The sequence below is a fragment of the Chelonoidis abingdonii genome, chromosome 6 (assembly GCF_003597395.2).
Source record: "Chelonoidis abingdonii isolate Lonesome George chromosome 6, CheloAbing_2.0, whole genome shotgun sequence".
Taxonomy (NCBI): Eukaryota; Metazoa; Chordata; order Testudines; family Testudinidae; genus Chelonoidis; species Chelonoidis abingdonii.
The window spans coordinates 134,262,857-134,279,562 of NC_133774.1; the positions used below are offsets into that span (position 1 = coordinate 134,262,857).

The following is a 16,706-nucleotide window of genomic DNA, read 5'->3' on the forward strand; positions in this document are numbered from 1 at the left end:
TCTGGTACAAATCATATCTTTAAACCTGGTACTATTTCTAGTTAGAAGGAGGAGTGGGACCCAGAGAGAAGGAGTCCTGTCTTGTTGCAAAGTTATAAAGGGGGAAGCAGAACAAGGCCTGTCTGTCATGAGAAATCCCCTCGCTACCACGTGCTTGGAAGCTAACAGACTGTACAGGGGAAAGGTTGGGCCCAGACAAGGAAGGAGTCCAGTCTGTGAAAGGAAACTTATTGAACACCCGTGGAAGGTGAGATTATCTGTAATCAGTTTTTAATGTATTAGGTTAGACTTGAATGTTTGGTTTTACTTTTGACTTGGTAAGATGCTTTGTTCTGTCTGTTATTTACTTGAACCATTACCCTACATTTTATATTTAATAAAATCACTTTTGCTTATACATTAACCCCAAGTAGTAAGTGATACACAGGGAGACAAACAGTGGCATTATCCCTTAGCCAGTGTTACAGAGGCAGAACAATTTATGAGTACCCCTGTATAAGCTTTAACAGAGTAAAAAAGATTTATTTGCGTTAGACCCCATGGGAGGGGTGTTGGTGCTAGAGACAGGAACACTTCTTGTAAGCTGTTTTCAGTTAGTCTGAGCTTGGTGGGGGATGTGGTTTTACACCTGGGTGTTGTGTTGCGGCAGGTTAGCCATATCTGCTCACACAGCAGGTTTGCAGTCCAAGCTGGCAGGGAAAACGGGCTCAGAGGTAGTCTCAACACATAGGTTGGCAGTCCCAAGGGTCCCTGTGAGCTGACCCCATCACCCTCCCCACTCCCTGTACCCTGTTCTTACCCACCCACTCCCTGTCCACATCCACACCCGACCCTCACCCCACACTTTGCTACGCATGAGCTGCACCACTCCCTGTACCCTGTACCACCACCTACCCATACCACTTACCATCCACTCCACACCCCATACCCTGCACCCCATAGCCACTACACTCCTTACCCTGCCACCACAGTTCTGTCAACCTCACCACATCACACCCAGACCTGAACCCCCACACCCTGCCTATGCAGGTACCCACCCATCACTGTACCTGCTACCACCACCTACCAATCCACACCCTGTCCACTTCACACCATAACTGCACCCCCCACCCTTGTCACGCCCCTGTGTCTCACATACTCCCTGGCCCACTTTGCCATCCTGCCCACATGATCCCTTACCCTGCACCCTCACACCCAAGCCCCCACAGTCCTGTACCCTGCCACCACAGCCTGCCCACCTTCTCACCCACCACATCCATATCCATTCCTGCCCCTGCCACACCCTCTCCATTTTGCTGTCACACTTGTGGCTATGCTCATGGGTGGACTGCTGCCATTTCACTCTCCATGAGTGCAGTACTATGCCTCTCAATAGCCACTGACAGAACTAGTTTTGATCGGGCACAAACTGCCTTGATCTGAACTAAAATTGCATAGCAGGACTCAGTATCTAAGTAGGTGCCGGAGGTCAGGACCAGTACACACAATAATAAGAAATGGAGATCTGTCAGAAAAAAGAGTGGAAGTAAATTAAGGGGCATAGAATCCCCAATTTAGTTGTTTTTAAAGCACTATCTGCTTGAGCTAGGTGGAACTTAAAAAAAATCTCTGACTGTGTTGTCCTCTGCCTGTTGCCCTTCCCTCAAAGTCTGAGGGTGATGCTAAAACAGGAGGAATGTGGGGCAAGATGAACCTGTCCCACAGTGAGTTGGCCAGATGCCTACCAACAGTCATTAGCACTGATCCTGCAGCATCCAGGCTACTTTTTCTCTGCTGCCAGTACAGCCTGGTAACACAGTGGCAAGCTTTCACTTCTTGAAATGTCAATATCCCTGTGATCTTGAGCTGATTCACCATTTGCCTCTATGGTTCTCTGAATCTTTTTTGTCCTTTTGAATCTTGACATTGAGTGGGTAAATGAGAACACATTGCACAATTGTGGTTACTCAGAATACATGCAGGTTTAAAATTTGTGACAACCTTCTTGCATTAAGAAACAATGAACTTGAAAGGAATCTAGGGATCTCTCCATCAAGACTAACGTTAGGATACCCTCAAATTTATTTAAATCATAGAATATCAGGGTTGGAAGGGATCTCAGGAGGTCATCTAGTCCAACCCCCTGCTCAAAGCAGGACCAATCCCCAACTAAATCATCCCAGCCAGGGCTTTGTCAAGCCTGACTTTGAAAACCTCTAAGGAAGGAGATTCCGCCACCTCCCTAGGTAACCCATTCCAGTGCTTCACCACCCTCCTAGTGAAAAAGTTTTTCTTAATATCCAACCTAAAGTTCCCTTAATGGCTATCTATACCGTATGCAATGCGCTTTAAGTATTTGTGTACCATGGGTTCCTGCAGAGCAGTGTATTTAAGGAAGTTCTTCATCACACAGCACACAGTCAACCTGTGGAACTTGTTGCCAGGGGATGTTGTGAAGGCTAAAACTATAACTGGGTTCAAAAAAGATGTTAATGGAGGATAGGTCCATCAATGGCTGTTAGCCAAGCTCAGGGACTCAAGCCAGTGCTCTGAGTGTCCCTAAACCTGTGACTGCCAGAAGCTGAGACCTGATGATAGGGGATGGATCACTCAATAATTGCCCTGTTCTGTTCATTCCCTCTGAAGCATCTGGCACTGATCACAATCAGAAGACAGGATACAGGGCTAGATGGACCATTGGTCTGACTGTTCTTATGTTGGGGTAGATAGGTGAATGCGGTCATGGGCTAGGTCTGTGGGAGCTGCTGTGACATCTCTCTGATGATCCCAGTACATTATGTGTTGATTCTGCTCCTGCTTTGGTAGCAACATCAGCCTGGTCTCAGAATGCTCCTGTTTAGTCATTATTTTTACATGCAGGGCCAGCTCCAGGCCCCAGCGTGTGCTTGGGGCGGCATGCCGCGGGGGCGCTCTGACGGTTGCCGGGAGGGCGGCAAGCGGCTCCGGTGGACCTCCCGCAGGCGTCCCTGCGTAGGGTCCGCTGGTCTCGCTGCTCTGGTGGAGCATCCGCAGGCATGCCTGCGGGAGGTCCACTGGAGCCGCGGGACCAGCGAGCGGCAGAGCACCCCCTGTGGCGTGCCGCCATGCTTGAGGCGGCGAAATGGCTAGAGCCGACCCTGTTGACATGCCACCAATACCTTCCTGAGGAAAGGAAATGAGAGAAGGGAAGTGCCAGTTTTTAACAGTTAATATCTCAGCAAGAACTGATCAGAATTTCATTGGACAAAGAAAAGATACTTCAGTGGCCTGAGGGCTATCCCTGGCCAAGTATTAAAGGTCTGCTTCAAACAATGGAAGTGAGAGAGCTGCTCAAAGGGTAGCAGGAATCCTTTGCAATGGAAAGTATTAGGCAGGCTAAATTATAGGCATTGCTACCAGCTTCTATCTAGAAATGAGATGCCCTGAAATCTAGAATGAAGTGGCAGGTTGTTTTATGACTCCAGAAGTAATTTTAGTTATTTTTTTAACATTCTCTATTTAGGTCCATGCATCTTTGGCTACAGGGCCCAGGCAAAATGATGGCACGTTTTATGAAATTCGTACCTATGATGTTAAGCCATCCAAGATGAAGGAGTTCGTGGAATTGGTCAATAAACATATCCACCTTCGTGCAGCTCATTCAGAAATGGTTGGATTCTGGACTGTGGAGTTGGGGGGCATGAATAAGGCCATCCATATTTGGAAGTTTGGTATGCACAGCATCACTTCATATTGCTCTTGTGTGTCATGTGCATTAGACAGATGAAACAGGATGTTTCTCTTGGGCTCTTATAAATAAATGGTAAGAGAATAGCTCCTATACTGACAACTGAAAACATATACAGTAGAACCTCAGAGTTTCGAACACCTCAAATGGAGGTGGTTTGTGACTTTGAAATGTTCATAACTCTGAACAAAACATGGTGGTTCTTTCAAAAGTTTGCAACTGAACATTGACTTAATACAGCTTTGAAACTTTACTGTGCAGAATAAAAATACTGCTTTTAACCATGTTAATTTAAATGAAACAAGCATAGAAACAGTTTCCTTACCTTGTCAAATCTTTTTTTTAAAACTTTCTCTCTATTTTTTTAAGTATCAGAGGGGTAGCCGTGTTAGTCTGGATCTGTAAAAGCAGCAAAGAGTCCTGTGGCACCTTATAGACTAACAGACATATTGGAGCATGACCTTTTGTGGGTGAATACCCACTTTGTCGGACGCATGTATCGGACGAAGTGGGTATTCACCCACGAAAGCTCATGCTCCATACATCTGTTAGTCTGTAAGGTGCCACAGGACTCTTGCTGCTTCTTATTTTTTTAGTTAGGTTACGTTAACCAGTACATTGTACTGGATTTGCCTTTTTTTTGCTCTCCGATGCCTGCTGCATGCTTCCCGGTTCAATTGAGGTTGTTGTAGATGGATCCCGGTCAGTTCATAATTCTGAGGTTCTACTGTACTTGCAGGAATTAAGATGAAGCATTTTTGAATCTCTGCTCGTTTTGTGGCCCTCTAAAATTTTAATGGAGGATTGCATTTGAGGACTTTTAATTGCAGTACACATTCAGTTTAGGCCTGACCTGCAATATTACGTCAATGAGTTGTTAAAATTGATTTCAGTGAGCAGGATGGTCCTTCAGGTTAAAGTGTGCGTTATGAATGTGTGAAGACTTAAGCAAATCTGTTTAGAAAGCTAAACCACTACTTTATTTCCATTTCTTACGGTGAGGTTTCTTCTTTTGTTTTTTTTTTTACCAACGAGCCAAATATCTAATAGGATAGAAATGTGTATACATGAAAGACTTAGTGCCAACTTCTAGATACTAAAGTGGATTGTGGCCACCAGCTTTGTTTAAAAAATCCTATTTTAATATTGATGTGAATTTTGCTGAAAATTGGTTTTTTCTGAAAGTTGTTTAGATTAACTGAGGGCAAATGAGGATATTCCTGAAGAAAATTAAACTGTTTTATGTGGTCACTTAAATTCTCACTTGGGTTGTTTTTTTTTTTTTTTTTTTTTTTAACTTTTGAATCTTCACGGATGACACTAACCTGGGGAGAGGTAGATATGCTGGAGGGTAGGATAGGGTCCAGAGTGACCGAGACAATGGAGGAGTGGGCCAAGAGAAATCTGATGAGGTTCAACCAGGACAAGTGCAGTGTACTGCACTTAGGAAAAAGAATCTGCACCGCTACTGGCTAGAATGACTGGCTAAGCACCAGTTCTGCATAAAAGGACCTGGGATACAGAGGACGAGAAGCTGGGATATGAGTTGCAGTGGCCTTGTCCCAAGAAGGCTAACAGCATATTGGGCTGCATAGTAGGGCATTGCAAGCTTGATCAAGGGAAGTGATAAATTCCCCTCTATTCAGCACTGGTAGGCCACATCTGGAGTACTGCGTCCAGTTTTGCCCCCACTACAGAAGGGATGTGGACAAATTGAGCGAGTCCAGTGAGGGCACGAAAATGATTAGGGACTGGGCACATGATTATGAGTAGAGGCGGAGGAACTGGGTTAATTTAATTTGCAGAAGAGACAAGAATGAGGGGGCATTTGTTACGCCTTCAACTACCTGAAGGGGGGTTCCAAAGAGGATGGAGCTCGGCTGTTCTCAGTGGTGGCAGATGACAGAACAAGGAGCAATGGTCTCAAGTTGCAGCGAGGGAGGTCTAGATTGGATATTAGGAAACATTATTTCACTAGGAGGATGGTGAAGCACTGGAATGGGTTACCTAGGGAGATGGTGGAATCTCCATCCTTAAAGGTTTTTAAGGGCAGGCTTGACAAAGCCCTGGCTGGGATGATTTAGTTGGGGTTGGTCCTGCTTTGAGCAGGGAGTTGGACTAGATGAGCTCCTGAGGTCTCTTCCAACCCTAATGTTCTGTGATTTTATGAATAGTTTCTGTCTCCTCATAATAAATTGATTTTAATTGAATCCAGTCTGACAGAACTGAATATAGAATTTTAATATGTCTTTCCCTTTCTTGTAGATAACTTTGTCCATAGAGCTGAAGTCCGGAAAGCACTAGCCAATGATAAAGAATGGCAAGGAAAATTCCTGTCTCCAGTTCTGCCCTTCTTGAATAAACAAAATAATGAAATTGTTTACCTGGTACCTTGGTGTGAGATTGGGAAGCCTTCAAAGGAAGGGGGTGAGCTTTATCTGTCTTTGTATTGATTAAAGCTATCCATGTGGATTCGATAAGAAATAGCTTTATGTTTTAACCAAATGTTATATTGTGTAAAAGGCTAGGGAAAAGTTCAACAGTGGCTTTGCTTTACAGGAATATGTAAGTTAGGGAAGGGCACAGCATACCTGTGTGTGTGTGTGTGTGTACTTGTACTTTCATGAGTTGGTGGCTAAAGCTCTGTGCTGTATGGTTGGGAATGAATTGGAAAATTGGATGGATGAACAGCTAAAATGAGCAATCTGTTCCTCCTACAGCAGTGCTATGAATATTTTTCTCTTAACTTGCTTATTTGCTCAAAGTATGGGAATGCATTTTCTAGACATATTAAAAGCCAATCCAGTATCCCTTCTCACTTGCAGAATCCATGTTTTACAGTATAAAAGAAAATAAGATTGTCACAGGTTTTAGTGTGATTTCACCCACAAGGTCAGATTAGCAGATGACACTCAGATTTTTCACAAATCCATTCACTTTTCTCTCTGTTTAGGAACTATGTTTTTTTCTTTTTTTGTCACAATCATGATTTTAAAAACCTACCCTCTATGAGGTAAATATGCATCATTCATACAGAATTCATTGTGTTTTTTATAAGGCATTTTGGCCACAAATATTTTCCTATTTATCTACATCTTCTCTAATCCTTCAGTAACAGTGTTGCCAGTTTTAACTGTTCACCCATCTATTTATCAAGCCACTCAAACATCATATTGTTTATTTACATGGAATTGTTCCAAACTAGCCTAGATTTAATGTGTGTGGTGTGTGTGTGTGTGTGTGTGTGTACACGTATATATAAAAAAGAACCTTCATTCTACATTAGTGAGTTTTGGATTCTTGGTCTTTTATTTAGATTTAGTTAACAGGTGGATAAACCCTGACTAACTTTCTGTTAAAAGTAAGCAGGTAACTGATTATTCAAAAATGTCAATTTGTTGCCTTCCATTTATGTGTAGAATGGAGCTAAAATTTATATGCTGTCCAGTGTTGGAGGATCTATTGCCTGGTGGCAATCGTCTTGATTTATATTAGAGTTTTTGTTTTGAGAACACATTTACATTGGTGTCAATACAGAGTAACCCCTGGAATGTTAAAGGTGGCATGTCTTACAGCAAGCCTGGAGTCTTATCTGTAAACCTTGTTGTTTCTGTATTTCCTCCTCAAACAGGAAAGACTCTTGAAGGATAGAGCTGATACGTTTGTCCCAGGTGTCTGGTCAGTGTTTGCTGCTTTGGTCTCAGGACACCTCTTGCTGTGATGGGTGCTGCCAAGATTCATGTAGTGGTTATGTCATCAATAACATTGGCCACCAAGGACACTATCAGTTTCAGAAAGGCTAGTAAGATCTGGGCTGGTTCACATTGTTCATCTTTCTATAGCCTCAGGAGATTGTGTTGTCTCTAGTCATCTGAATGCTGAATTCATAGATCCTGGAGAAAAGAGACTGGTGTTCACCTGAAATGGCTTCACTTCTCTTTCTTTGAAATGGCTCCATCTGTGCAGGATCGTTCAGTGAAAAGACGGTTACTCACCTTTGTAACTGTTGTTCTTCGAGATGTGTTGCTCATATCCATTCCAGTTAGGTGTGTGCGCGCCACGTGCACGTTCGTCGGAGAAACTTTTACCCTAGCAACACTCGGTGGGCCGGCAGGTCGCCCTAGAGTTGGCCACTATGGGTCTGCATTATACCCCTGCGACCCACCGCTCCTCAGTTCCTGTTTGCCGGCCACTCCGACAGTGGGAAGGAGGGCAGGTTGTGAATGGATATGAGCAACAATCTCGAAGAACACAGTTACAAGGTGAGTTACCGATCTTTTTCTTCTTACGAGTGCTTGCATATCCCATTCCACTTACGTGTTCACGCCTTATTAGGCGGTGGGGTCGGGTTGGAAAAATGCCGATGTAACTGCGGGAGCCAAAGGCTGCGATCTCTGACTGTGAACCGGCATCTGCGAAGCAAGGGTATGGACCGAGGACCGTGGAGCTGGCGATAGATCTCATGGGTTAGGTACACGAGTTAGCAAGGACGGCAATGAAAGGCCTCAGCCCTGTAGAAGCATGGTGTGTGGCATTGCGGAATGTGAGCCAAATCCATAACAAGTGCGGGTGCACGTTATCACCAGATGAGATCACTGAAAGGAAAAAGGGTCGCCTTTCCTTCGCTGACTGCTACTGCGACGGAGAGTTGGGCGTTGTTACAAATGGTTTTGTCCGCTGCAAATTAAAAGCGAGCGCTTACAGATGTCGGGGAGTGCAATTGTTGTCCCGTCCGTTTGGTGTGTGGAACATGGAGAAGGCCGAAGCCACCTTAGGAGGAAGCTGGGTGTGGACGTAAACTGCAGCTTCTTTGTAACATAAAGTATGGTGGAACACATAAGAGCCCTGAAGCTCGAAGACTCGTCTGGCCGATGTCATGGCTACGAGGAAAGCCTGTCTTCCAAGACAGGTATAGCAGCGAGCAGGTCACTAACGGGTCGATGGAGGGACATTAAGTCTGGTTAAACCCAGGTTGAGGTCCCAGGTTTGGGGGCGGGGCGGGGGCGCGGGGGGGAGGGCGGCTTGGGCGGCGTACCTAAGGGTTATGCGCTCCAAGCCTGAGGAACCCGAACCATTAGTGTGTGAGAACACAGAATGACACCTTAGCCTTGGATGGAAGGTAGAGATGGCTGCCAGCTGTACTTCGGCGACACGCTAGGCCCTGCTGTTGCAGGCCGGAGGGTTAGTCCACAATAGAGGGGATTGAGACCCCGCAGGAGTAGATTTAATTGGTTGGCGTTTCGCACCTGTAGGAGAGACGCTCCACCTGGCCAGGTCCGCGTTGACCAGGTGGAGCATCCTGCCACCCTGATAGTCCACGTTAGGAGCCACCCGTTGAGTGGTGAAGAAACTTGCAGGGTCCAGGCGGCAAAGTTCTGCCGATGGTCTTGAGGTACGAGGTCTGGGTGGATTGGCAGCTCCCCAAGCGTCTTCACTTTGGCGGCGCTATGTGAGCGAGGCCCCCGACCAGGCACGTGGGGGTATTGTGCTGCCTGGGAACAGCTGTGGAGTGATCATGTGATGCATGCGCTCTTGCTCCTGTCGACCCAATGAAGCCGGAACTGGGACCGGTGGGATAGGCATAAAGGTGTTGGCCCTCCACGGCCCACACTACTACTGAGGACAGGTAGTCCGGATCAAAACACAGGTTCCCGGGGCCCAATGCGCGAGCGCTTAGACGGCGCACCGAGAACCTCCTGGCCACAAAATGCATCACATCAGGCAGGGCGACCCACTCATGAGACAGGAAAAGACCCTGCTGAGTCGAATTGCCAAGGAGAAGGATGCTACCAGATTTATCTGAGTGGGCTATGCAAAAGTCCCAGAGCATGGATGGACTCCTGACAAAAGGGAGGACCATGTCCCTCCCAGGTTGTCTATGTAGTACATGGGCCGTTGTGCTGGCTGTAACACACTGAGACGCTATGGCCTCGCAGCTGCTGCTGGAACCCCTGGCACGCCAGGCAGACTGCTCTCATCTTTGAACATTGATGTGGAACGCCAGCCCCTGAGAAGACCAAGGCCTTAAGCTCGAAGGTTACTGAGGTGAGCACCTGAGCTGAGAGATGACGCCTCCATCGTCAGGGACAGTGAGGGCTGGGGCGGATAGAGCGGCATCCCTGCCCACACCAGGGAGGAGTTAGCCACCTTCTAGGAGCCTAGGATGCTCAGGGAATGGTGACTGTGGTGACCATTGGGCCCCTATCCGGCAGTACGCTGATTTGAGCCAAACTGAGATGACAGAGGCAGAGCTTAGCGTGTTTGGTTACAAACTAGCAAGAAAGCCGTGGGACCCGGAGACCGAGACAAGTGGGTAACCAGAGTGGATGTTTCCGTAGTGACATCAGGCCTAGACATGTGAATAGGTCCTTGGACGATGCCCACGACGCTGAGTGGACTTGTGTCCTTGGAGTCTCCTCAGATAAGCCAATCGCCCAGATACGGAAAACGCATATCTGACGTCGGCGGAGGTGGGTGGCGACTACGGCCACACACTCGGTTAATGCCTGTGGGGCTGTAGCAAGGCCAAACAGCAGGACCGTAAACTGGAATTACCAACGGTTGGCTAGAAAGCGGAGGTATCTCCTGTGCGGAGGAAGATGGCAATGTGAAAGTACGCGTCCTTCATATTGAGGCGGCATCCCAGCCTCCAGGATCTAGGACAGGTAATGGTTCCCAGGGATGCCATGCGGAACTTCAACCTTACATAAACTGGTTGAGTCCTCGTAGGTGTAGGATAGGTCTGAAACCTCCGTACGAGTCGGGATTAGGGAATAGTTGCCCCCTTCGCCATCGGCAAATCTGCGCCTCTTATAAGAGGAACTACGCCTGAGAGGAGTCCCTGAAGAGGGACAGGGTGGAACAAATTGGAGGTGGCACCCAAACTCCACCATGTGCAGGGGACCGCGAACTGAAGTTAACTGGGACCACGCCAAGAGGAAGTAGGAGTGGTAAGCCGCTTGTAACGTAACCGGTACGCCGCCCTCAGGGACACTTTGAAAGTTCGTCTTTGGTCCCCGATTCGTGATTGTGAGGGGCCTCGATCTTGGCCTCTAGGTCCTGACGGTCGTCTGCGACCACTCAGTCGTGCGCCGACTGCCAAAGCCCGATCTGTGGCTAGGCACAGAGTGTGGTGGTGTGGCTGGGGACGGAAAGGCCTGCGTTAGGTCGTTGGCGTATGCATGCCGAGAGAGAGCTCATTAGGACCTTGTTGCCCTCCAGGCTTTGTAGCCTGGGGTTGATTTCACCGCAAAGAGGCCTTTACCAACAAATGTAAGTTGTGAAAGGCCGGAGGTTTTGAAACCGGAAGCCATGAGATGCTCCTCATGGTAACGAGGCCTGAAGAGAAGCTCTAGCCGCCTTTTTCCCTTCCGCCAAGAGGGCAGTGAACTCTTGGCCGGAGTCTTGATGGAGAAGCTCCATAATATTATCCCCCGTTATCCAGGTGTTATGATTATAGGGGCTAAGCAGGGCTTATTGATTTGCCACGCAGGGCTATAGAGCCTTGCAGAATACACCTTGCGGCTGAGTAGGGTCATTCGCCTAGCCCCCTTTCGATTTCGGGGCTGGCGCTGTTGGCCATGCCGTTCCCTTTTTCTTGACCAACTGAATGACTAGTGTGCAGGAGGATGACGGACAGACCAGTAGTCGTACCCTCCATAGAGTATCGGCATTCGCTGGATGGTCCGAATAAATGGGTAGGGCCCCTCTAGCGGGCAACCGGCGATAGAATGTCCACTACGGGTCCCTACCTCCGGACCTCCTGCAGCTGGAGGTCCGCATTGAGTGCTACCCTCCATAGGGAAGCCTGATGGGCTCTCAGGTTGTTGGTGGGCACACCAGAATCGCGGTCCTGAGCATAAAGAGCTGTCCGCGTGGGAAGACACTGATGCGTGTCTGGATGGCCATGGAGGTGCTGAAAGATCATGGGCAGAGAGTCTGACTCCTACAGACCTTGCCCAACTTGGCACCTGGGACCGGTACCACAAGGCGCACTGTACCTGGAACGAGATCCGGACCTGCGACCAGAGCGATGCTGGGAGGTCGACCGAGATCTCGAGGTTGGGAGCGGCTACAGGAGTCACAGTGCCTGTAGCGGTGCTGGAGCCCCGGAACGGTGCCGGGATTATCGGGGTGGTGACGGGACAACCGACCTGTGCGGCGAGCCGACCGGTGCCGAGGAGAGCAGCATCGGGACTGCAAGTGGCGTCGGAAGCAGGAGTGCCGACGGAACTTGGACCATCTGCGGGACGTGTGATCATGAACGGTGCCGCTCTGCTGCGCCGACAGAGGATGGTCGTATCAAGGAGGCTTGCAAGAGACTGTAGTAGCCGCACGGGCGGTGCCGGGGGTTCAGGCAGCATCCACTCTGTCACGGCACGAGAATCCCTCGTCGTTGGAAATGTCTCCAGCGTGGAGAGAATAGTAAGCTCGACCACAGTGTGTATCGGGGAGCTGTCAGGCCCGGATTCGACGGCCCTTGTGGACGACTATGGGATGCAACGATGCTGACGTCGCCAGTGCCTCAGCAGGTGTCGGTGCCGGGCGATCCGGCTTAGACAGGCTCTCTGTCCGCGGTGCAGTTTGCACGGGAGCAGTAGGAGCAGGAAGCTCGACCACGCGTGCGCCGGGCAGCAGTCAGCACTGGACTTCGACGGCCCTTGTGGACTGGGTCGACCGGTGCCGACGTTGTCGGTGCCTAGATGAGCGGCAGGTGTCCGGTGCCGGGGGCGATGCGTCTTAGATGAGCTTCTTTTGGCTGCAGTGTCAAAGCACGGAGCAGCAGGAGCAGGAAGCTCAACCACGGCGCGTGCCGGGCAGCGATCAGGCACTGGATTCAACGGCCCTTGTGGGACCGGGATCGACGTGCCGACGTTGTCCAGTGCCGCGGCAGGTGTCGGTGCCCAGGCGATCCGACTTAGGCGAGCTCTCTAGCTGCGATGCAGTTGGCATGGAGCGGAGCAGGAGGCTCAACCATGGCCCATGCTGGGAGCAGGCAGGCACTGGATTCGACAGCCCTGCAGGACCGGAATCAACGGTTTGCGGCATCCTCAGTGCCTCTGCAGGTGTTTGGTGCCTGGCGATCCGACGTAAACGAGCTCTCTGGCTGCGGTGCAGTTGGCACAGAAGCAGCAGGAGCAGGGAGCTCAACCACAGCGCGTGTCGGGGAGCTGTGGGGCACTGGCAGGAGGAGTCGTGGCTTTCTCAACCCAGAGAGAGGGAGCGGTGCTGAGTCGATGTTGGTGCCGGTAACGGCCGGTGCCGGCAGGGTCCGGTGCCGAGGAGGCGCTTCTGTCCGCCGAGTAGCCAGCGCTCGGTGCAGAAGGTGGAGGGAAAAGAAAGTGCCGCTCAATTTTGTTCTCGGCTTAAACGCCTTGCAAATGGGGCACTTAGCTGTGAAATACGATCCCCCAAGGCACCGTAAACAGGAGTCGTGTGGATCTCCTGTCAGCAACGGCCGGAGGCCGCCAAGCACGGACTAAGACCGGTGAGCCAGGCATGGCTCCGGCACCAGTTGTGGGGAGGGGGGCTACTCCCCGAAACCCCCGCTAACTGTGGTTAAACTAACTATACTAGCAAAGAAAAAACGCATAAGTATAGATAAATATATATATAAAAGGATTATAACTATATATCTAAATACACAACGAACTACGAGTAGGTAGGAAGTGGAGGTCAGCTAAGCTGCGCTCCACTGTTCCAACGACCTGACCGGCCAGGTTATTTAGGCCTGGTAAGAAGGAACTGAGGAGGGGTTGGGTCGGCAGGGGTATATATATATCAGGCACCATAGTGGCGCCACTCCAGGGGGCGACCTGCCGGCCCACCGAGTGTTGCTAGGGTAAAAGTTTCTCCGACGAACGTGCACGTGGCGCGCGCACACCTAACTGGAATGGATATGAGCAAGCACTCGAAGAACTTTTCATTTTTTTCTTTTATGTGATCTGTATTCCTGTGTGACATGGTGGATCTCGGGACCTTCTGAAGCAATGTTTTGGTCTACTAACCCCAAAGAGTTGGAAGTTACTGCTCTAACTGAATCACAATAAATGTGAGGATGGCTTGTAAGATTTTCATACCTGTTAGAGAATCAGATGATTAGTTTGACATTTCATGGCTTGTACCTGCTGTATTCTTTTTCCATCAGGGGTGTATGAGATGGTAACTTTTCAGATGAAGCCTGGTGGGCCAGCTCTGTGGGGCCAGTCGTTCAGAGCTGCAATCAATGCTCATCTCAGTACAGGCTACGCGAAGCTGATTGGTGTTTTCCACACAGAATATGGATTACTTAACAGAGGTACAATACTAGTCAGTTTCCAGTACTGTCATGGGCACAGAGGGGCAAAGGTGAAAATCAGCAGTACTTATGAGAGTGTTCAGACTCCTGATTAATGTAACTACAACTTTGCAGGCTGCATTTTGGATCCTGGGCCTCTTGTATGGCTTTAGCTCATCAAAAACTGTGGTGTCTTATCATTTCTGTCACCGTAACTTTACTTGCCCAGAGTCAGCATCCATGATGCTAGCACTGAGCACTGGTATTATGATAATGGGGTGCTTGTCTCACTGTAAGCGTGCTAGAAACCAGTGCCAGCACTAGCCCTGTGGGGAATTGAAACTCCATATATACACATCATGCCGATAAGCAAGCCCTGAATCATTGAAAGGATTTAAATTTATAAATAAGTCTGGCTCATGCTTGCTTATGGATCACTTCCTCCTCTCAAATACGCCCAAATTACCAGGGGAAAAGGAGAGCATCTTGGCACTAGTTCTGATATCACTGTAAATGCATGGAAGGGCGCACATGCACCAGGATAGCTCTGCTAGTATCACGGATGCTGCATATGGACTTACGCAACCGTCTACTTAGTCAGATCCAGTGTTTCTTTTGTCCTGGAATCTTGTACACTGTCTCCCTGAATTCAGCTTGACATGGGGTCTAAAGACAGTTTGCTGAAACTAGAGTTGTGGCTTAAAGGGTTAGAAAATGCAGTGTTAAAAATCACCACGAGAAAAGCTCTGCAGAAGGAATGTCTTGTTTGATGAATTGCTGCTTTTGGGTGGAGGATTTCAGAACAGAGCAAAGGACCTGTAGGATATTTCGTACTGTAAATTAGCTACGGTTTTACTCTTCAGTTTGTTATGCTCTTGTTTTCACAGTTCATGTGCTCTGGTGGAATGAGAACCCTGACAGCCGTGCAGCAGGGAGGCATTATGCCCATGAGGACGCCAGGGTGGTAGCAGCTGGTAAGCAAGAAAGCTGTCTCTTTTCAGCATGTGTACTGAAAAGTCAGAATACCGTTAATTTAAGAATGCTGTCTTGTTTTACCTAATTCTGTGTATTTAATTTCAGTGCGGGAAAGTGTTAGATTCCTGGAGTCCCAGCAAAATATGCTCCTGATTCCGATGCCTTGTTCACCATTGAAATAGTTTTCTACCAACGGATGTAATGGAGACAACACAACTTTCATGCAGCATTTTTATCCTGAACTGTCATATGGGTGTCTCTCAATACCAATATAATCTAGCCAAATATTCTTCAGTTTACTGTATGTGGATAAAACCTTAATCCACATGCTTAATCTTAGCTGTAGTCCTCTGCAGTCTGTGCACAATAAGAATTCAAGGCCTGCCCACCATGCCATGAACTCTGCAAATGCTTCATATTAGCCATGAATTTCTCATCTTATTGCCACTTGAAGATGCATCCATGCAGAAGTATTCTAGAATGGGTACAAAAAGGCAAAAGGCCCTTTCCAAAGCTCACAGCTGTCCCAGTGCAAGGATGATCAGAGAGCTGTTATCTGTATAATGTACTTTCCTGCTTCCTGAGGTCACATCTTCCCAGTTACTACTTGCCCAAAAAAGCAGGAATCCTAACCTAGGGTTTGCATGCTGACCATGCGTCTGCTTGTATTTATTATTTTTAATGAGGTTGGAATTAGGTATGAGAAATGTTGCAGTAAAATTGGTTAAGTGGTGATATAGGGAACTCAGCTTAAGTATCAGCAGAACCGTTTTCACTTGAACTACTGTATTGCAATTCACTTAAATTCTTTCTGTTGTGGGTCCACAGCCCTTTATTCAATTATGACTGAACAGTAAATTACATGGATCACGTCTCCATGCAAATACTTGTTTATTGTGCTGAAACTGATTATGAATGAACTAATTAATTCTGAGAGTTTTTGGATTGTGTATCAGATAAACTAGTCCACTGAAGTACATATGCCTATACTTTTGGAGAAAGCTTTGCCAGACTGTAAGGCTTAAAGCCTAATAAAAACATTGATTGTTGTTCTGCATGTTGTATATAGCCATATTACTTGCCTAAAACTCTTCCTGTTCTTTCTATCAAGAGACTGTAACACTTCTATAAATGCAGCATTCTGAAGGTTCTACATGGTTCCAGCCTAGATAATTGTTCCTTTAGAGCCAGTAATCTTGCTGGAAGGAGTCACTGAGTGTGTAGATGCACATTGCTCATCTGTCTGGGACTAAAAATCAAATCTTGGTCTAGTTTACAAAGCATTGCCCCAAGATGTTAATTCAGTTATTTTATATACAAGTTGAGATATTCAGTGTATTTTAAAACTAAAGCCTAGTTTTAAAATAAAAGCAAATGTAAATGGGGAAAATATTGCCCATGGGATGCAACTTTACATTTGTAAAGACAAATGTATGCACTGTAGATAGGCTCTGATTGAAGTTGTTAACTATAATAGCCCCCTTAGCTGTACACTGTATTACAGAGGACACATGCACTAGCCTCAGGATGGTAGGACCAATGTCAGACTCAGTGGAGTCTGACTTCTTCAGAGATCAGTTTTTCCTATCTAAAAAAAAAAATCAAAGTGCTAGATTAGGTCTTTGAACTTGAATCTGATTTATTACACTGCTAGTATCAGTTTTGAATATCTCTGACCTTAACCTGGACTAAGTTTTAATAACCACGTGTTTCATGGCACAGGACACTGAGATTTAACCTTTACCATAG

At 47.6% G+C, this 16,706-nt stretch overlaps 1 protein-coding gene across 1 annotated transcript; it reads left to right on the top strand.

Moving 5' to 3' along the window:
* The first annotated feature begins 3,451 nt into the window (after positions 1-3,451).
* NIPSNAP3A (nipsnap homolog 3A) lies at positions 3,452-16,014 on the top strand. The gene is made up of 5 exons (XM_075067434.1): positions 3,452-3,689; positions 5,972-6,133; positions 13,854-14,003; positions 14,870-14,956; positions 15,063-16,014. The coding sequence occupies exons 1-5, from the start codon at positions 3,566-3,568 to the stop codon at positions 15,137-15,139; spliced, it is 600 nt and encodes a 199-aa protein (XP_074923535.1). The 5' UTR covers positions 3,452-3,565; the 3' UTR covers positions 15,140-16,014.
* Positions 16,015-16,706: the final 692 nt, after the last annotated feature.